At 54.3% G+C, this 21,531-nt stretch overlaps 1 protein-coding gene across 2 annotated transcripts in view; it reads right to left on the bottom strand.

Moving 5' to 3' along the window:
* The window catches only part of PTK7 (protein tyrosine kinase 7 (inactive)), a 34,749-nt gene that overhangs the window by 6,405 nt on the left and 6,813 nt on the right, over window positions 1-21,531 (bottom strand). For both annotated transcript variants that reach the window (XM_059468055.1, XM_059468053.1), the window contains exons 2-13: window positions 6,353-6,646; window positions 5,728-5,830; window positions 5,039-5,229; window positions 3,901-4,048; window positions 2,880-3,010; window positions 2,342-2,608; window positions 2,002-2,135; window positions 1,505-1,640; window positions 1,293-1,412; window positions 999-1,148; window positions 627-777; window positions 160-287 (exon numbers count right to left, since the gene is read on the bottom strand). In XM_059468055.1, the coding sequence (XP_059324038.1) occupies window positions 160-287; window positions 627-777; window positions 999-1,148; window positions 1,293-1,412; window positions 1,505-1,640; window positions 2,002-2,135; window positions 2,342-2,608; window positions 2,880-3,010; window positions 3,901-4,048; window positions 5,039-5,229; window positions 5,728-5,830; window positions 6,353-6,646 (1,953 nt within the window). The remainder of the gene's footprint in view (window positions 1-159; window positions 288-626; window positions 778-998; window positions 1,149-1,292; window positions 1,413-1,504; window positions 1,641-2,001; window positions 2,136-2,341; window positions 2,609-2,879; window positions 3,011-3,900; window positions 4,049-5,038; window positions 5,230-5,727; window positions 5,831-6,352; window positions 6,647-21,531) is intronic.

Raw genomic sequence — 21,531 nt, 5'->3', positions numbered from 1 at the left:
CAGCCACAGCACGCTGGGCACATCCCACAGCACACTCTACTGCATTCCAGTGGGGATGCTGCTGGGACTGCCTGGCAGGCACAACCACAGCCAGAAGCAGGGCCTAGAACTGCCAGGGATTCCAGGAGGTCATGTCCCAGCCCTGGGCACTCCCCTTACCTACAACATAGAGGAATGCCTCCCGGTGCTTGATGTTGCAGCTGTTGCCAGCGATGCAGGTGTATTTTCCAGAGTCCTCGGAGGTGACGTCGTAAATCACCAAGGAGCCGTTGGGCATGATCTGAATCCTGCCAACCACACACACAGAGCTCTTGGCAAACACCAAAGGGCAGAGGCAGGCCTGGAGCACCTGCAGCCCCACGTACCCAGTGCCATCAGCTTCCGTCTCAGGCTGTGCAACACTTAAGAACAGATGACTGCAGCTCAATCACAGCTTGGCAGGCTGTGGCAGAAAGGGAAACCCTGGGGCCAGCAGAGTCCAAGTCCTGCCATGTGGAGTCAACTACGTGCCCACCAAGCTACGAACCCAGGGCTGCACCACGGGCACCCTGGCACTGGGCAGGGATGGGAGATACTTGGGAATATCCCGCTGCGCCACGTGTCAGTTTGGAATGGAGGCTGTGTACCTGGGCAGGAGCTTGCCAGGATCCAAAATCTTGTCCTTCCCTTTCCACTGGATGTGCGGTACGGGGTCCCCCTCTGCCTGGCACTGGAACATGGCTGTATGGCCCGGGTACACCGTTGTGGGCTCTGGCTCCAGCTTGAAGGTGACGTAAACTGAAGGCAGAGAACTCTGTCAGCTCCTGGGAATGGTGCTAAGCTCCCACCAGGGAGCACGGCCAGCACGGTGCCACAGTGGCACGTGCCCTCCCAGGCTGCATGCTAAGCCCTGACAAACTGTGAGACACAGCTCAGGACCAGGCCAGACTCTGCTTTCTCTGCCCCCCAGGCCAAGGCAGCCCAGCAGGAAAGGCCTCTGCCTGCCACAGAGCCCTCACCTGCTACCACGAGCTGCACGGTGGCGCGGATCTCGCCCTGCGGCCTGTTGGAGGCGATGCACGTGTAGTTCCCTGAGTCGCTCCTGCTCACCTTGTGGAAGGACAGGATGCCAGCATTGTGGCTGACGTGGGATGGCAGGCTGCTCCCATCTGCAGGACACGAGAGCACGGATGCAGCAGTTGTGCAGGACACAGGGGGTCACAGCTGCTTCACCCACGCTGGAGGTGGGACAAGGTGAAGCTCCCGTGGCCTCAGGGTGAGAAGCAGGCACACCACAACCAAATCCCCCTGACCTGTCTTAGTCCACTGGACGGTGGGTTTCTCCCGGCCCGTGGCCGAGCAGGACACTGTGACATCCTTATCAAACTCCATGCACTGCAGGGGCTGAGGTGGCGGCGTGAACTTCAGCTTCTCTGCAACACACAGAGGCGATGTTCAGGCTCCCGGAGCTGGAGGTGCCACCCCTGCAGCCACCAGGGAGGGACGTGAGGGGCTGCCAGCCTACCCAGCACGTGCACCCGTGCGTATCCCTCGATGCTGCCCGCCGGGGTGCTGCTCACACACTTGTACATGGTGCCGTCGTACACCTCCACGTTGTTGATGCGCAGCGTCCCGTTCTCCGAGATCTCGAACCGCGAGTCCTGCCCAGAGCGGGGGAAGGAGCGGGGCACAAGTGATGCTGTCACCAGCCCTAGGCTCAGCCCTGCCTTGTGGCACTGCTGGCATGCCACGTGCCACACCATGCTTCAGATAAACACTGCTGAGACCCACACAGAGAACTGAGACAAGCTGCGGGGACCTTTTTCTTAGCCCTGCCCCAAAAGCACAGGGCTGACTGTGCACCCACACATCAGGAGGATGGAGCTAGTGCCAGGAATAAGGCCAAAGTGGGGGTGACAGGGAAGCTGGGCCTAGGAACAAGGTGAGAAACAGCAGCAGCAGAGCAGGTGCCCAGCAGGAGTGAGTGCCCACAAGGGGCAAGTGCTTGCCTTGTGGCCTCACCTCAGAAATGGAGACGCCGTTGCGGTACCAGGTGACGGTGGGCTTCAGGGAGGCCTTGCTGAGGCAGTGCAGGTATCCTGGCTTGCTCTCCTCCAGCTGGCTGTCCTTGGGCATCTCCACCCATTTGGGTACCGCTGGGCACGAAGGCAAGGGGTTACACAGAGCCACTCACTACCCTCTGGCCAGCAGCAGTGCAAACACACAGGCAGTGTGCAACCCGCAGCTCAGCCACGAGAGGTGCCTCTCTGGGTCAGTGAGGTAATGAGCCACGCTGCCCAGCTCATCCTAACCCCCCACCCAACCCCTCTTCTGCTCCCACCCTCTTCAGAAAGTTTCCTACTAGCCACAGTGATGCTCAGCTCCTGTTTCTTCTCTCCAGCCTTGTTGGCAGCATGGCATGTGTAGATCCCTGCATCCATCTCGGTGATACTGGTGAAAATGAGCTGCTCTGCCTCTTGGTACACCCTGCCAGTGGTGGGAACTCGTTCCTGGTTTCTCTCCCACCAGATCTGGGGTGTGGGTATGCCCTGTGGGGCAGTGCAGGACACGCGGTGCCCCTGGTTTGCTGTCAACACCTTCGGGGAGAAGGGCGCCATGTCTTCAATCTCTGAGAGGAACAAGAGACCACAGGGCTCAAAGAGGGCAAGAAGATGTAGCCAACCCACCAACAAGAAGATGCAGCCAGCCCACCAACACCATCATTCACAGGGGAGGCACCATTTAAAGGTGAGAGCACACAAACTGTTTGCTCCCCTAATCCAGACAGCAAGGACGAACCATTGCATGTACTGACCCGCTGCTATATTGCCACACAGCTCCAGGGTGACACTGGAGCTCTGGAACCCGCTGCCCACCCTGTCACCAGCCCCAGACCTCACCTGCCAGCCGCAGAGTTGCCTTCAGCACCAGAGTTTTCCCCCTCTGCCCGTGGCCAACGCACTTGTAGACACCGGTGCTGCGAGCCCTCACCTGGGTGATCAGCAGGGAGCCATTGGCAAACACGGTGGTCCTGGGCACGTGGGGAGAGCAAGGGCTCAGTGGGCATCTCTGCAGGACATGGGCCACAGCTACAGAGCTGGGATGTCCTGCATGAGCCCGTGAAAACAGGAGGGGCCACGGCAAAGCTTTCCACCACATGCAAACAAGCTGGTTGGGATAAGTTCTTCATGGAGGAAATGAGCTCACAGAAGTTTTTTTTCTTGGTGAAGAGCTGGGTCCCACCAAAAAATGCATCAGCAAGCAGGAGCCACAGAGCCAGGAGGGGGCAGGGGACACAAGGTGGCGCCCGGGGGCTGCCAGCACCCAGATGGCACTGCTTGCTTTCCAGAGTCTGGAAGAGACATCCCAGCTCCAGGATCACTGCCCTGCACTGCAGGCTGCCCCATGCTTAGGCTGCCTGGGGCTTAGAAACACTTCTGGCTCTGGGGATCACCATGCACATGGATGTGGAAGTGCAGAGAGCCATGGGCCCAGTGATTGCTGTGCAGATGCTGGGGGCTGGGAGGTGTTCCCAAGTCTGGGGATCACCACGTGTTGGCATCTAGTACTGGGACACACCCCCGACTGTGAACTGCCCCAAGTGGGTGTCTGGAGCTTGAGCTTCCCTGGCTCCATAGAATCACCACATCTGGGGCTGAGAGACATCCCTAACTGTGGGGCCATCATGCATGGGCATCTAGAAGTGACAGCCTCACAGATTTGTGTGAGGACAAACTGCTCCCTGAGTCCTGTTCAGGTAAATGCCATGCACAAGGACCAACCCCCTGCTAAACCCAATCCCCATGACCACTCTGATGTTGTGTGCTTGCCCTCCTGTACAGGCAGGGTTTGACCTCTCCCTTCTGGAACACAGTGCCCCTCTCCTCCCAGCCCTGCCCACAGCACTGGGGTCCCTGTTACTTGGATCTGTTGGTGACAGGGTTGTCTTCAAAGAGCCACTCCTGCGTGGGAGGGGGCACGGCTGCAAACTGGCAGTCGAACATGGCCTCTTCATTCTTGGTCACGATGAGGTCCTGAGGGACGATCACTGCCTGAGGAAAGCTCTCATCTGCAAAGGCACAGACCACAGGAGGGTGAGGGGGACAGAGGGGCCTCTGGTGTCCCCACACCAGTGCTCTGGAAAAGCTCAAAGAAGAGCTGGGTGCGCCCTGCAAGGCCAAAGGAGGCAAACGTACCAGCACAGCTGGAGTTAGGGACTCAGAGCCCAGGATTGCTGTGGGAGCTGCTCAGAAAGGAAAAACCCCTTCTGTTTCCAGCATGGCCCTGAGCACCCTGGTTCTTAGTGAACAGATCAAAGCTGACACTGGACAGCAAAATTCCCCTGTCCAGTTCCAAATACTCCTCTAATGTCGGCAATTCCTGCCCTCCTTAGGACTTTCCTCCAAAGGCCAACAGGGCATTTACCCACATGGCAATGACACTAGCAAAACCAGAAGCACCTACAGCCTCTAGGGTGCTCCATTACAAAAGAAGACAGCATAAATCTGCTCCAGAAAGACACAGGGATGAATTAACACACACAGACAGGGCTGGGTTCCAGCCTGGCTGTGGTGGTGTTCACAGGGGTTGTAGGATGAGGGAAGAGACAAGAATGTTGACTTTATGTTTCAGAAGGCTTGATTTATTATTTTATATATATTATATTAAAACTATACTAAAAGAATAGAAGAAAGGATTTTATCAGAAGGCTAGCTAAGAATAGAAAAAGAATGATAACAAAGGCTTGTGACTGAGACAGTCTGGAGAGCTGGACTGTGATTGGCCATTAATTAGAAACAATTACATGACACCAATCACAGATCCACCTGTTGCACTCTACAGCAGCAGAGGATGGTTGTTTACATTTTGTTCCTGAGGCTTCTCAGCTTCTCAGGAGAAAAAATCCTCAGGAAAGGATTTTTCATAAAACATGTCTCTGACACCTGGCCAGGATTTGTTGGGTCTGTCTCTGCCCAGAGCAAAGCCACGCTAGGCTGAGGTTCCCCTGCAGCAGAGCAGGCTATGGGCAGGGCAGTGTGACAGCGGGGACACAACTCACCGATGACATTGAGCGTGAAGTTGTCGTGGCTGCAGACGGAGCCGACGGCGCTGCGGGCACAGCAGTAGTAGAGCCCGTTGTCATCGGGGCTGGCGCTCGGCAGGGTCAGCGTCCGCTCCTTGCTGCTCACAGAGTAGGAGCTGTGGCTCTCCGGGAGGGGGACACCGTCCCGGAACCACTGCCACGAGGGGCTGCAAGACAGGGGAGAGCGGGTGAGCAGGGGCACGGCGCCGTCAGGGCTGCCCCGGGAGCGGGTGTGCGGAGGAGACAGCCCAGAGATGGCCCAGTGCCCTGGCTCTCCGTCCCGCCGCCGACACAGACACGAAGCCATGAGACATGCAGCCAAGGTGGACGGGACACGACTGGGAAGCGACGGAGAGTGACTGCAGCACACCAAGCAGCTCAGCAGCTGGGCTGTGCCAGCCCATCCTTACTGTGCTCCTCGCTAGGCGGCTCTGGGGAAGCCGTTTGCCTTCTCCCGCGGCGCTCGGCACAGGCCCAATCCTGCCTTTGGCCTTCCCTGACTCTACTGAATTCTTGTGGGAGAGAGGAGGGGACGTGGGGGAGGAGCAGAAAGAAAAAAGGTGGCGGGGAAGAGGGAGTGGGATAGAGAGAGAGAAAGAGAGAGACCACACAGCCAAGGTGCAGGGGCCCCTGGCAGGGTCCACTCCTCAGGAGGCAACCCTTACCGTGGGTGGCCATCGATGTGACACCGCAGCACCACTGTGGAGGAGGGCTGGATCTCGGCTACGCTGGCCGGCTGCTTCAGAACCACACCACCTGTCTCAATCCCTGTGGGATCAAAGAACACCAACACAGCTGGCTCTCCAAGCCTACAGAGCCCAGGTGCCGGTTATTGGTGACTCACCGATAACCAGAGGAGGCAGCAAGGGCACAAGCATGCTTAGAGATACACATGCCCTCAAGGCAGCGTGGAGCAGAGAGACACCCACACTGCAGAGATCTCACTTTGCCCTACGTAGCTGTTCTTTGAGGGTTAAGGTGAGTTCTGAAAGGATCTGCAGTGCCCAGGACACACTTGCTGCAGTAATGTCCCAGTTTCATAAGCACAAACAGGAAAGGGGACAGGAGAAAGCATCTCTGACAGCCTCAGGGACACCAGAAGACACAAGAGGACTACAGGGCAGGATGGACATGGCAGCTGGAGAGGAATCCTCCATGAGCAGCCCAAGCTGTCCGATCCCCATCTGACCCACACAAACATTAGCAGACAGCCTGGAAAAACTATTTCCAGCCTCTGGCCCTCCCAAGAGAAAGCTTTTCCCCGTGCCTTGCAGGCAGCCCCACACTCACACTTGATGTTGAAGGAGGCGTTGGCTGTGCGCGCCTCCTCCCCGGTGAGCACGTTCCTCGCCAGGCACTGGAAGAGCCCGGCGTCCCGGTGCCGATCCACGGCGGCAAACTGGAGGTTGCTGCCCTCCTTGAAGCGCTGCTCCGTGTCCTGGACGGGAACTCCATCCTGCAGCCACTGGAACTCCACGTCGGCCGGCTCCTTGACCTCGCAGCGGAGGATGGCGCTGCGGCCGTGCAGGGCGTCCTGCGAGTACGGCTCTTTGGTGAACAGAATGCTCGCCTGGGCGCCCACGGCTGCAGGACAGAAAAGGGAGGGCATGCTCAGAGCCAGGGAAGGAGAAGAGTGGATCAGGTAAGCATGTGTCACTCTCAAGGGTCTCCAGACAGTCAGAGCCATGTTAGGAGAAACAGAGCTCAAAGCACATCTGTCAAAACTCATTCAGAGTTTGAACAGATCTGTGCTTGGATGCCAGCACAGCTGCTTTAAGCCTGTCTGCAGCAATCACTGGAACAGGGCTGCCTGAGCTTGCCACAGCCAAGGAGAGCCCTCTGCTCCCTGGGGACAGGGGCATTAAGAGGGAGCTCCCACGACCCACTACTGAGTGTCACACTTCCAGCCTGAACAGAAAGATGTCTTGCAGTGTATGAGTCAGGAAGCCCTGGAGAGCAAGCAGCTTCCTGGACACTTGCAATGGTTCTTTGAGTGCTTCTTGTCCAGTTTTTTGGGATGTGTCCTAAGTTCCAGCCTTGCACCACGATTGTCCCTGATCAGAAACATACACAGACTGTTTCTAGGTTTTCCTCAAAGTCCCTCTCCTCGGGACTGTGTCTCTGACTCACCTCCACAGCCCCAGCAATCACCCAGAGAAACACTGGTGTGGAACAAGGATTATTTACGTGAATAAACACAGCAGCTGCTGGAACACAGCACAAGAGGATGCAACAGGGACACCACAAACTTGTTCCGGTGACTCGGCCCACTCGCAAGCAGAAGGGGAAACAACAAACTGCAACAGCTGTCCTGGGGTCTGGTAGGGGCCTGAGGGGCTGCAGGCATCTCTCTACAGAGATGGGGACCCCCCAGAGCCCTCCTTGACACACTAATGCCCATCCAGGAGCTCGGGCAGGGTGCTTCCCTGGGCAGTGCCTGGCATGGCTGCTGAGGAACCTCTCACACATTGCCAGATCTGGCTGCCCCCAGCCAGCCCTGCAGGCGCTCTGCTCTGGTTACCAGCTGGAAAAGCCAGGGAAGCAAACAAAAGGCAATTCAGCACATGAGGATGGCTCTTGGACTCTGTCAGCAGCACCATGCTCTGCTGGGAAAGGGGCCAAGCCAGGCAGATCTGGAGCTTCTTAGAATGAAGACAAACAAGAGCAGGGTCAAAACAGTGGGCTCCCACTAGTGCAGGAGAAACAGCTTCACAAAGTGGTTGCCTGGGTAAGTTACATGGGCAGTATCAAAGTCCAGCTGAAAGGCAGCTCCTCTTTGGACACTCAGCCACATCCTCCCACCCAGCATCTGTATAAAAGCCAGGTGAAGGGATATGATTTGACAACACATCTGAGTCAGACAGAACTAGGGATAAGGAATCCTTTTCCAAAAGAGATGTTTTGAAGACCATCAAATTCCAGGAAGCCACAAGAGCCTTTCCCATGCTAGAAAGCCTTTGGAGCCTGCTACAAAACACAGGGGCCAAGGCAATGCTGCTCATGGGCACCCTGGTGTCAGGCACACAGGGCTGGTCTGCGCTCCCCCTGTTACAGCAGCAGCAGCAAGGCACTGACACAGGCACTCAAACAGGGCTCCACACCTGTCCCAAACACATCAGCCAGCAGCAGGGGCTGCATTTTGCAGTGACTCTTCTGTCACTGAATTCCCAACTGAATTTCCTCTGATCCCAGAGCTGTGAACTCTGAATTTGGCTATCCTGACTTCTGCAGCAGAACAGCCAGCTCCATGCATTTCTCTGGAACCTGTTGATGGTCCTGTTTCCCTGGGTCTCACACTGAGCCAAGTCCCATCACCATGCTGTGCTCCAAGGGTCAGGACATCCAGTGAAGTCTCCATGGGCAGCTGCCATGCACTCCCCTAAAGGCAGGAACCATCCACCAGTCTGTGACAGCTGGCTCATGAACCAGAGATGAACACACGCCCCAAGGTGATACAACATGCATGAACATGTGTCACATCGGATCTGTCCCAACCAGAGCACTCAGCAAGGCACCCAGCCTCACTCAAACACAGCCATGTGCTCCACAGCCCAAAAGCTCCAGCACGTCAGGAGCTGAGCTCACACCACAACTGCTGCTGGGCCAAAGGGGCAGCAGGAAAGGGGAACAGAGCACTCAAATCCACTCAGGTTTGAACCTACAGGATCCAGGTCTGTTATTTTCCCCAGACATGCCTCAGGCATATTTCCATCAAACCACACCTGTATGGGACAAAGCACATGTGAAGTGGCAGGGTACACAAAGCTCATGCAGGAGATGGATTTGTTCTGCTCTTGGAGTGTCAGCCTACTGATCTTGCCAGTGCTGGAGTCTGCGATGAGACACCTCTCTCTGAAGGTGCAGACCAATAGGGTATCAAGATGTTATATTTTAAATTACATGCATTTCTAGCATTAAATCCCCAGCATTACCAATGTAATACCAAAGAGCAGCAGAGCTGCTTTCGGCCCATCTCTGACAGCACAAGTGAACTTCACTCAGCTCTGATCACTGAGAGCTTTGGCTGCCCCACGGCCAGGGAGGAGAACATGGCTCTGTGGACAAAGGACATGATGGTGGCCTGGCACAAGTCCCACATGGGAAGCAGGGATTTTACCAGGTGTCAGGAAACACTGGGATGCAGCTCTCTGGTGAAACAGTAGGAATTATTCATGTTGTTGTTCTCCATGCTGGGGAAATGGACACAACCATTTCAGCTCAAGCAAGATGCTGGTGATGAACAGCTCATGAGCACAGGTGTCAAGGCAAAATGGGATCAATAAATGTTAAAGTGCAGCAACAGCCACCAACCTGTGTTTTGTCTGACAACAGCATCCAAGGTGCCACTGGTGAACTGGCTACATGTGCTGGAAACCATTGTCCCAACCATGTGTCACATTTGGGCTGCAAGGAGAGACCAGGAGCAGCTGGACACGCTCCAGAGGAATCCTACTTGAGTTTTGGGGTGGAGGACAATCAGAAGCCCAGAGGTGGCCACAGCCTTTCACAATACTTCAATCCAGAGCACCAGGGCCCAGTGCTGGGAGGTGGAACTGCCTGGAAGAGCTGCACAGCCCTGGCCCAGGGAAAGGCTGCAGCCAGCAGGGTCCGTGCATCCCCCTCCATCTCCTGGGCTCAAGGAAGCTGTCCAAGGAGAGGGCTGCTGTGTGGGATGCCATTATGCCACAGTTTGGGTAAAACCTGTACAAAGCCAACAATCTCCACCGCTGCTGAGTAAAGAAAATTTGTTTGTTCCACTCAGCAGCTGCAGGACCTCCCAACTCTCCTGTGTGGCAGAGCCATGGCCATGTGTGGCTCAGCCACTGGAGGCTACCCCAGAGGAGAGAGCAAAGGCAACCCCAGCTCACACTGGACACCTTCCCAGCAGCTTCTGCTGTGGTTTCATGAGCTCATCTGGGCTGGGACACATTGCTGAGAGCTGCTGAACAAAGCAAAATGCTTCCCTTAGCGAGAGTCACCTCAAAAATGATCCAGCAATGCCACATCAGCCTTAGCAGGACAGAGGCAGTGCAGAGCTCTCTCTCCCCCAGCAACACAGCTGGGCCAGCCATGGTCCTGCAGAGCCCACACCAGCATGGAGCAGCCCCAAATGGGTGTGCTGGCAAACATCCACCCTCTGCACATGCATGTGACACCAGCCACCCCTGGCTGGGAGAAAAAGAAACCCTCCACACATGTGTCTGGACTAAAACTGCCTCAACTGTGCCTACAGAAAGCTTTTCAGGAAAGCTTCAGCCAGATTAGATACACATGTTTGAAATGCAGCACACCTGAAAACACCCAGTGGTGTGCTACTCAATTGAAATGCAAAACCCTCCTGTTGAGGTAACAGATAAAGGTTAAGTGAATTGTGCAGGGAGGTTCAATTGGTACCTACAGGTCCTCAGGATATCATCCCCACACACCACAAAGCAAATCATCTGCAGGGAGGGGACATGGACTAGTAGGATGCACAAGGATGGAGAGAGGAGCTCAGATCCCATCCTGGCTGTGAGATCATCCTTCTGGCAAAGATGTGAGTGCAGGAACACAGCATCCTTCGGAATTCCATTTTTTTAGGGAGGCAGCTTCCCAGGAAAAACAGTGACACTGATACACTTGCATTACCAGTCCTAGTTTCTAACAAGTGTATCAAAATTCACTTTTTTATCTTGGGGTGTCCCCACATATTGAATTTGCAGGCACTCCCGATGAGGGGAGAGAGAATGATGAGGAGAACTCCCCATCAGAAGGCTAATTAATTACTTTATCATACCATATTATTCTGTACATCTAAAACTGAACCTGCCAAGCACTAAACTCTGCACACAACTCGTGACTGTCACCCAACAGTCCTGACACACACACACACACCTTGTCCTGACAGGCCAAGGAAACAAAACACATCACTTTGGGTAAACGATCTCCATGTTGCATTTTCCTTTTGCACAAACACAGGCACAGCAAATTATAAGAACTGTGTTTTCTTTCTCTGAGGTTCAGAGAATGTGAAACCCAGAAATGTTCTTGGGAAGAATTGTGCCTTGCTTTTCTCTGTGGGGAGAAATTTGGGGCTGCAACCAGGACTCGGCCATTGCTGGACTCCAGCCTGAGCACATGCAGAGCCTTTCAGGGTGACAAATAAAATCAACTAAGCCATATCCAGGACAGACTTCTGAGCAACTCTGTGAAGTGCTAACTACAATTCACTGCTTTAATGCCTCAGTGCCAGCTCCATGGCTCACCTGGGCACACCCCAGCACCCAGCACCACCTGGGTGCTGCAGAGCAGCCGTGCAAGCTGAGGAGAGCAGGCAGCAATCCCCTACCCTGCCTGCCAGGCCAGGCTGCCTACATCTTGAAACAATCCAAAATCCCGGTCTCCTTGCCTCACGACATCGCTTGGGAATGCAGCCTCAACCACAAAGGCTTCAGCTGCTGCACAGCCCCAGATTCCTGCTGAGTGCACAGGAACCCCTCTCACCTACAGCCCTGCAGTGCTCCACATGCCCAGCCCTGTGGGAGATCCACACTTCCATCCACCCCAAACTGCCCCCACCCAGGCATTCCCAGTGTGCAGCTCCTGGGCACCAGCTCCTCTGAAATAAAACAGCTCTGGACAAAGGACAGAGAGGGAAAAGGAGAGGATCCATTTCACTCTGTACCCAAGAGTTTACCAATCTCTGAGACACCACAGGATATGAGTAATCCCAAAGCTGCTTGCAACCAAACCAGGAGCTAAAAGCATGGGAATGGGATTTGGGAGAGGGCTCTGTGCAAGTATAGGGTTTCCTGGTTTGGAAAGCAAGCCCAGCACTCTGTGCTTCTGCAGCCCACAGCCCAGCCCCATTCTCCAGCCAGGCCCCAGGAGCACTATTCTGCAGACTTGCTTCCAGGAGCACTTCAGCAAAATTCACCCTGGGTCAGCTCAGCCAGATGTGCAAGCCAATTTCCTTAATGCTCTGCACCTGGAACAGCAGTTCAGAGGAGCTGCAATTCCTCTCCAGTGCCCAGGACAGCAAAGCCCAGAGCACCCAAACTGCATCCATCCCTTCTCCCCAAAAGGGAGCCATCCTCTTCTTCCCTGCCAGCAGGAGGCCTCAGACCTACCCCAGCTATGGAGGGGTAAAACCTGGCTCAGAAAAAACAAAACTAAGACCCAGAAGTACCAAGATGTGATGGAAGCAGCCAGCTGCAAAAACTGGCCCAGCCAGCTGTTCTGGCAGAGGACATGACTGGCCAGCATCTGTTTGGCCTCTCAAAGCAGAGTGGAGCTCCCAGGCCCCCATGGCAGAGCCAGGAGCTCACAGGGGTCCCAGCTCCACCACGGAACCAGGAGTGTGCAGGTCTCACACCTGAGGCAGGAGCTGAATGCATTTACAGCACCAGCTCAGCACTGAAGGAGACAGAGAGCTCTGTAACACACTGCTGAACATCTGCTCCCTGTCCATCTCCATTCATAGCTGGCAAAGCTGCCATGCTCCCTGGGAAGGCACAGCTGGGAAGCTGCTCCCCCTGGCTCCCCAGACCTGCAGGGCCCTTGCAGCACCCCAGCAGTTCACTGAGGGAAGGCCCTGGGACCCTTCCAGCAGCCACACAATGCAATTTTCTGCAAACAGAGACCAGTGATACAGCTGGGAGAGAGCAGGCTGGCCTGGCCAGAGATGCCCCAGTCCCCACCTCTAACCTGAGGTGAACAGCAGGAGTAGCCTCAATCTATCCCCAGGCTGCAGCACTTCAGATTCAGACTGAAAGACCAGGATTAAGAGACCATTCCACCACTTTTTAATTGAGTTACCAACTCTGGGTGTGCCAGCTAACTAACAGAGCTCAGCAAAGCAAGGTGGCAGTGACAGCCTTTAGCCCCCTCAGATCCATTCTCAATACATGAGCACCCCACCATACCCACACTGTGACCTTCATGCTTCTGCTCAGAGCACTGAAGAAACAAATTGTCCAGCAGCAGTACAGGCTGTTGCTCTTTGATGAGAAACCACAAAGGAAAAGGAGGATTTGGATGAGCTAATGCACTCCCTCCCAGCTCTGTAAGCCTCCAACAAGGCAAGGCAGACACAGGCAGAGCTGCCACTGCATCCCCCAGCTGCATGTTTGGCTGCTGCTAATCCCAAGCAAACCCAACAATCCAGAACCACAGCTTGGAGGGTGGCTTGGCTCCCTGCAAGCCCAGGGGCAGAGCTAGGGGCCACAAGAAAGACAGTCCCCAAAGGAAAAAGGGCAGAAGAGACTGAGATGCCCACACTCAGGACTGATTTATCACCTATTCTCTGAGAGAGACATCATGGCACAGCAGAAGTGTGGTGTCAATGGCAACCATGGGCACATTTTCAGAAGAGACCATGACCTGTGCTCCATCCTAAGGACAGCAGGGATGGTGTTAGGGCTTCTCACAGGTTTCACTATCACACTCCCAGAAAGCATTACCAAGCAGGTCTTGTCTTTAGGAGCAACTTAAACATCACTGTCTGCAGGCAGCAATTCCTTCAGCTGCCAAGTCCTTGGGAATGGCTCCAGCACATGGGCTTTGCTTTAAGTCACTCTTGGATCAAAGAGCAGCAAACTCTGTGCTCAAGCCCTGGCTTGCTTCCAAAGGCTGGGCAATGAAATCACAGAGCTAGAGCATCCTGAGCTTGCTGGTCCCTGGGACCTGACAAGCCCTCTGTCAGAGCAAGGCTGCACTGCCTGCAGGCAGGTTTAACTCCTCGTGTGCTGTGTGTGCCCTGCTCAGCGCCAGCTCAGCCCATGCAGCCTTGGCAGCAATTCTCACAAGGGAGAAACACCCCAGACACTGAAGTGCTGCTGGTGCTCAGCACTGCACCTCTGCCCTGACAGCCTTTTCTTCCTGCTGCAGCCAGGCACAGCCTGCACAGCCCCTCTGCCCACGTTAAACCTATGGGGGCCCAATGGGCTTGGCAGATCTCTCCTGTTTCCCCTCATCTCCATCCACAATTGTCATTCTAAGCTATTAGCAGCACTTTGCTTGCCTGCAGTGCCGGGGCTCCTTCCAACCCAGTCTTCACTGCAAACAGCCACATCTCCAGAGCAGGAGAGCCACAAAGAGCAGCAGGCAGTAAAACCACTCACCTGGCCTCCTGTCCTGTCCTCTCTGGCTCAGCCAAGCACTTGGTTCCTTGATCCCATCTCCTGCTCCCCATGCCCTGCAGCCCACAGGACACAGAGTGCCCCAGAGCAAGCAGAGCACACCAGCATCTGCTCTTTGTCCCTGCGAGGCTCTCAGTGAGCACAGGGCCCCATACAGACCTCCCATTCATGTCTCCAGCAAGCCATGTGTTTCCTGGCACAGCTCATTACGAGCACGCTCTATAAAAGCAGATTTTTGGCATGCCAGAGCAGGGAACGACACATGGTCCAGCTTTTCCTCTGTGCTGGTCACAAGCACAGAGCCAGCAGGCTCACTTGCACCAGCTGAAGCCATAAGAGAAGCAAGCAAGGAAAATCATGAATGCTCAGGAACATGAGCAAAGCCTCCCCTGCCTCCTGGGCAGGCCCCTGGAGCCACAAAAAGCAGCAGCTGGGAGCAACCCAGCTCTTCCACTGCTGGAGCAGCAGCCAAGCCAAACACCCAGGGATATTTTGCATCTCCAAATGATTTCCAGCCAGAGCTATCCTCCACGCAAGAGGTTCCAGTCCTGAAAGGCTCTCTTGCAATAAACCAGCAGGCCAGATGGAAATGGTTTGATTCAGGCAAGGGGCTCTGAGCACAGAGAGCAGCACAACATCTGGAAAGTCTTTGGGCACTCAGCATAGAAGGTTTTTAAAACTGCATCTTTTCCCATTCCAGTTAAAGGAAAATCAAAAACTCACTCTGCACCCAGGAAAGCAATCATGGGCACAAAGCAGCACTTCCAAGAAATGCTCTGCTAGAGTGGCTTCATGAGGCAGGAGAAACTGGACCAGTACCCAGGAGCTCCAGGTCATGCTGTGGTGGATCTAGATGATTGGGAACTTGGTAAAACATCATCTCTTTGCCCCTGTGATTGTATCACACACCTGGGTCCAGCAGCTCTGCTGTGAGAGTGTGGGTGTGCTCAGATGGGCACTGAACCTCTGCCTTGGGGGCAGTTCACTCCAGATTTGCCAGAGACATGATGCCTGCACAGCACCACTGAGCTGGCTCCAGGTGTCCCACAGCACCTCTCTCTGCTGCTTTCTGTGTGGAACACAACCCAGAAAATACTGAGAAACCAATTCTGCCCTGCAAAGAAAGCTTTAGAATGGAAACAAATAAACAAACAAAAAACCAAAACCAAAACCAAACACAAAAAAAAAAAAAAAAAAAAATTAAAAAAAAAAAAGGAAAGGGGGAAAAAGCAGCAACCACTTAGCAATTAGCCTCCTAAAAAGCGTTCAGAGACACTGCAAGTTGTGGGGTGTCCCTACCCTTCCAGGATCCCATAGATGGGAATGGTCAAGCCCAGTTTCTGAGCAGTTATCACAAGAAACCAGAACAAAGCCATTGGTGTTTGAATCAATTGCTGGAGCAGACACCGAGGCAGCACTGCCAGGGATGTGCTGGGGCACAGCTGGCCCTGGAAGAGCTCACTACCACACAGAGCCCCATCCCAAGGCAGGCAGGTGCTGCTCACACATCTGCTGCAGGCCATTAGAACTGACAGAAAGGCTCAGCACAGGGACACTGAGCCCAGGAACCAGCTCCAGACTCTGGCAGCTGCCAGCACATGTCAGGACCTCACTCACTTGCCCAGCTCACACTAGTTTGGGGCTCCCTGCCTCTGTTCTTCATGCTGCCCTCCCTACTTGTCCAGCCCAGACCTTTTGAAACCCAGTCCTCTCCCCAGCCACACATCCCACAGGCTTGCTCCTTCCAAGGCCATCCCAAGCTCAGTTTCCTAACTCTGGCATAACCTTTACAGCAGCAGTGAGCAGAGACCCTGCCCTCCTGTGTGCCCAAAGCCACTCCAAAGCAGCAGAATGTGATGACACCCTCTGAAGGCAGGGAGAGGTGCCTGGGGAGTGAGGGAAGAATGAGCTGCTCCTCTGGCAATGAACAAGAACAGCAAGCAGGGGTGCTACTCTGCAGCCACAGAGCAGTGGGAGTGTTTTGGGAGGTTCCTACTCATTCCCAAGCCAAGCAGGACTGCTGTCTGTGGGGCAGACCCCACGTTGCAGTTTGTCCCCAGGGCCGTGGGATTTGCCAGTGCTCTTTAAGGAGAACGTGTCAGGGCTGAACTGCGAGCTGAGCTCTGTGCCAGCTTCTCCCAATATCTCAGCACCTCACTCACTCAGAAAAAACTGGAGCAAGAGAGGGAACTCCCCATGGTAGCCAAGCTCCCTGGCTCCCTGAAACTGCTGGGGCTGCTGAACCAGAACAACTGGCCTTGGAGCTGCAGGAGCTGCCTGTCTGCCCTGGGAGCACACTGACACTGCTCCAAGCCATGCTGTGCCCCTGCTCCTGGCACCTGCTGCAAGAGGGGACACGGGCACCTCCACAGGACACTGCACCAGGGAAACAATGCCATTCTTTAGGGTCACTGGGTGCTCCCAGACCCTCAGAGAAGTCCAGATCCCCTTTCTGAGCAGCCAGCCCAGAGAACCAGACCAAGGCATGAGTGCAGCGCAGTGGAGCTGGGAGAGGAAGAGGGCAGAGACAGCAGCCAGATCACTGCTCCTCCTGCCCAAACACCCAGGGCACAACTGGGGCTGGCAGCACCACTTGGCCCCCGGCCCTTGGAAAAGGAAGTTTTGGCTAAGTGCTGCTTGCTGGGCATCACAGGCAGCGGTGGCCATGGGACCCCCAGACCAACATCTTCGTAGCAGATAAAGAGAGACACAGGGACAAATGGGACAGGAGCTGGGAATCCTGCTGGCCCAATGAAACCATCTTTCATGGGGCATCAGCCAAAGGCTCCTGAGCAGACACTGCCAGCTGCACTGCCAAGCCCCAGTGAGAAACACAAATGTTTCAAGGGCGACTCAGCAGCACTGACAGACCTGCTGCACCCACTGGTCCTGCCAACCAACTCTGCCAGGCTTGCTCTGAGCCCTTGAGCAATTCCCTGCTCTCCTCACAAACACCTGATGTGTGCTGCTGGCAGGAGCCACAGGGATCTGAAGGCTGAGCTCTGGCCAGCACAGGAGAGGGACTGCACTTTTCTCCCACCAAAAAAAGACAGCAGAAAGATGCCAAGTGGAACCAGGATGAGCCACATGCTTCCTGTGCAGTGGCCCTGAAGGATGATGCTCCCCCCACAATTCCAGCATGGGCCATGTAAGAATGAAAATGTCTTTACTAAGCAAAACTCCTGCTGGCAGAGGAGAGCCCAGGTGGTGCAGAACAGGCAGGCAGAGCTGTGGCAGGGCTGGCTCATCACTGCTTGCCCTGGGGATGGCAGCAAGGACAGGGTCTACGAGGGTCAGAGCTCATCCCAGGGCAGCTGGGGCCAGGTCTGCAGGTATCACACCAGGGCCTCTGGAGCCAGATCTCCAGGTTTCACCCCAGCTCCTGCCAATCCATCCCCACATCCCTGCACCCAGGCTGAGGGCCAAAGGCTGACGTTGTTGCTGCCATCCCAAGCCCAGCCAAGAGGGATTCCCCCAGAACAGCACTCTGTGTGTGTGTGTGTGTGTGTGTGGATGGAGCTCCTGGCCAGGGCTCTGCATGATTCCTGTTCCAGCTGAAACACCGTTCCAGATGAGGGGAAAAAGCAGAAGAAGCTCCATAAAACTGTCTGGCACTTCCCCTCAGCAAACAGGAGCCCCAGCCAGGCGCTGCAGAGAATGGGAGCTCAGGCTGTAAAGACAAAAGGGGGTGGGGGTGGGAAGAGGCCAGGGCAAGGGAAGCAGAGCAGAGAGGAGCAGCAAGCACACGAGGCCTGCAAGCAGAGCCAGCTGCTCCAGCCATGCAGCACCATCAGAGACAGAGCTGCTGCTGCTCAAAGCCAGCTCCCCTCCAAGCAGGGAGCTCACCAGGCTGCACTGGGCATGGAGCACTCCTGCCAGGGCTGTTTGCTGCAGAATGAAGCTTATTTATGCCCTGAAAGTGCCTGAGCGAGCTGTTTCTCTGAGTGCTGCTACCAAACCCACTGGAAGGAAGAAAACACCCCCAGTGCCACCCAAACCTGTGTTTCCCTCTGGCTGTGCTTGTCTGGACATCCTGCAAATCTTGCTTGCTCAGTGGGCCAAGTGAGAGGGTTACAACCTCACCCAGCACATGGCTCAGCAGCAAACCCCACAAACGCCCCGAGAGCTACAGAGCAGAGCCAGCAGGGACAGGAGCTGCAGTCAAAAATTCCCATCTGCATCACTGCAAATACCCTCTCCATTTTGCTGGCAGCTCCATGTTTACACCATCTGCATGGACTTCAAGCCCACCCATAAGCAACTTGCTGGTCCCAAGCAAGACTCTGTGAGCTGGGGACAAAGGGACAGCTGCACTTCTGAGCCTTGCGTGCAGGGAAACAGACAGGGAGCTTATTTATATCCCAAGCTCTGCTCTAGGATAAATATTTTAAATCTCTCTCCAGGTCATGTCAGTATATTTACAGCTAAGTTTCCTTTAGTTCTGTGCCTGTGGAGACTCAGATGGATTTGCCATGAAGATCCAGCTGGCCAAGCTCTGCAGAACAGCTTACAGCTCATGGGAGAAATGGTTCATGCAGTGCCATGCTCTTGGAAACGACACCCATGCTCTGGCAACTGCTGCAGGGGTCCAGTTGTGTGCTCCTTCCTGCTGCTGCCTCTGTGCAGCCCACCCAGCCACTCTGCCTTCCCAGGAACAGGGAGAACCCATGGAGGCTGGGAAATGCCACCACACAACACCAGAATGGGGCAACCCCACTGCTGGGCTCCCCATGGATCACAGCTGCACTGTGGGTCTCTCTCTTACTGGAGCATCCTGCTTCACCATTTGGATGACCAAAGGTAAAAACCTGCTTGTTCCCTTCCTACAGGAAGGAAAGAAGTTCCCAGGAGAGGGAATCACCTTTCCTAGCAGCCACCACAGTGCTGCAAAGTAAAAATTGCTGTGAAAAGGCACAGAGGAGACACCTGAAATGGGCTCTGCAAGGCTGGGGTTTGAGCTCTGGCTGCCTCTGAAGCTTCAGGAGGATGGACTGGCTGCCCAGGGCTCCCTGCTGGGTTCACAGGGATTTCTGTGCCAACCCTCACAGTGATTCAGGAACACTGGTTCATAAACACTGCCTGCTCTGCACTGCACGTCCATTCCCATCCGTGTGCCACTGGCTTCCTTCTGGCTACAAAGCACCACCCACAACTCCCCATATCTGTCTCCAGCTCTGTCCTACAGATTTCTCCCAGTTGCTCCTCTTTGCACTGCTAGAAAGCTGAAGATCAGCCCCATCTCACAACCATCATTTACAATTGTGCTGTTGGCCAGGACTCACATCCTGGGAAAAACATCACCAGGGAGGCTGGACTTGCACCATCACCTCTGGAAGCAAAGAGGGCACAGAAAAGAACAGTTCCTTGTTTATTTTCATTAAAGCCATTTATGAATCTATATTAAAAGCCACAAAAATAGGAAAGCAGATGGAGAAGCTAATATTTCTTCTGCTCATGCAATATTAATTAAGAGGTAGCTTCTCTATGAGACATTGCTACATTATCTCAGCTAAAAATGGAAAAAAGTCCCTGAGTGGGAAGACTATGCAGCAGGGCACTTTCTGGAATATTTTACAAATCAATAACTAGGCAGAATGTTTGCTACAGATAAATCTAATGCAAAGCCCCTGTGTCAAATTAAAGAAAAGCTTGGCTGTAACACTCACTGAGACAGAAATTCCTCCTAACCAGATCTCCTTGAAAAGAAAGTGCTTTCCTCCATTGCAGCAGAAAAGCTGATTTCCAATACACCTGCAGGACAAATAGTTCTTGCTGGACACTCAGTAGGAGTATCAGTACAAAGCCACCAGAACAAAGAGTACCTGGGCATCCTAAGCAACCAAATGGCAAGGAAGGACACAAAGGACACAAACAGTGGCAGCAGACACTCAGCAAGCAGGTCCTGGGGAGGTCAAAGCAGGTGCCTGCTGCTCAGTGAGGCCACTCAGCAACCCAGGGATAATGGATTGCTCCATCAAACCCATGGCAGGAATGCATCTGCAGCCAGGCCAAAATCCCAGCAAGGCCACAGAAACAAAACATGATGGTGAAGCATGCCCAGGATGACAGCCTTTTGTTATTTCCTTGCCCGAATGTTAACCGTTCAGATGAATGCTTTCTGCTTCAGGCCACGTGGCTTTGAGACTTTTCCCCAGCTGAGCAGAAGAATCCTTACCCAGAAAGTCTTGTGATTTCCAGGGACCAGCTGAACATCTCAGCAGCCCTGCTCTGATTTCCCATCACCTGCTGTGAACTGGAGGCCAGGCTCAAGGAGACAAAGGCAATCCCAGGATGGCAGGAGGAAGCCACAGCCACACCTGGGAGAGCAGCAGTGCCCAGAGGCAGGCACTGCAGAGAAACCAAGCAGCAGAGTCTGAGAAGGGGGCGTGTGGCAAGCCATGGCAGGCCTGCATGCAGAAGAGGAATCAGGAAGAGCTGGAGATGGGAGGCACAGCTGGAAAAGGAACAGCTGCACTTGAGCCAGGAAAAGGCAGCAAATAGAGACAGGGCAGGGGCAGGAGGGTCAAGGCTGGCAAGCAGCTCCTCCAACACACACAACATGCAGGAGAGCCAGCAGGAGTTAACTCAGAAGATGGAAAAAAAAAATCAGATGTGTTGCCTTTGTCGCTCAGCTTTTGCTTGGAATCTGGTGGACAAAGAACTGCTTGAACCTGGCTGGAGGAAAGAATGATCACAGAGCAAGATCTCACTGCTGCAGGAGCAGTCTCAGCCCAGGAACTGGCCAGCCCCATAGCACCTGCCAGGTGTGTGCCAGGCTCATGGTGTTTGCAGCAGCCCATATGGATGGACAGGAACAAAGAACAGAAAATAACTCATGAGAAGCTTTGGATTCTTTTCATCCAAGACAATTTGTACAATTCTTGCAACTGCTGAAAGAGACTTCTGGTGCTGGTCCCTCTGCAAAGACAACTGCACAACTTGATCTCAGCAGCACAAACCCATCCATGCTCCCATGAATGGTTAAGGAGAACTGGATGCACTGCCCTTTGTGGCACCCTACAAGACTTTATTTTCTCTAGTCTTGTCTTTGCTAGGAAAGACAAAATCCATAATCTTCTCTCCAATGAATGGTTCCCAGTGACCCAGGCCCAGCAGCATGGAGCAGCTCCGTGCCACAGCAGAGCCAGGACACACACCAAGGCAAGCTGCAGTGCAGCAATAAAGGCACTGCAAGCAGCAGCTTGTCCTGCCCTTAACCATTTGGACAGCCACTGCATGGTTTGAATCAAAGGCTTCCTTTGTGCTCCCAAAGAAGCCAATGAGCAACTGCAAGGAAGAGAGAGTTTACAGCGGGTCTTAAGCAATACCGTGCCTATCTTGTGCCAGCAT

Source organism: Ammospiza nelsoni, chromosome 3 (genome assembly GCF_027579445.1).
Source record: "Ammospiza nelsoni isolate bAmmNel1 chromosome 3, bAmmNel1.pri, whole genome shotgun sequence".
Taxonomy (NCBI): domain Eukaryota; kingdom Metazoa; phylum Chordata; class Aves; order Passeriformes; family Passerellidae; genus Ammospiza; species Ammospiza nelsoni.
This window is presented reverse-complemented; position numbering and strand designations above follow the sequence as displayed.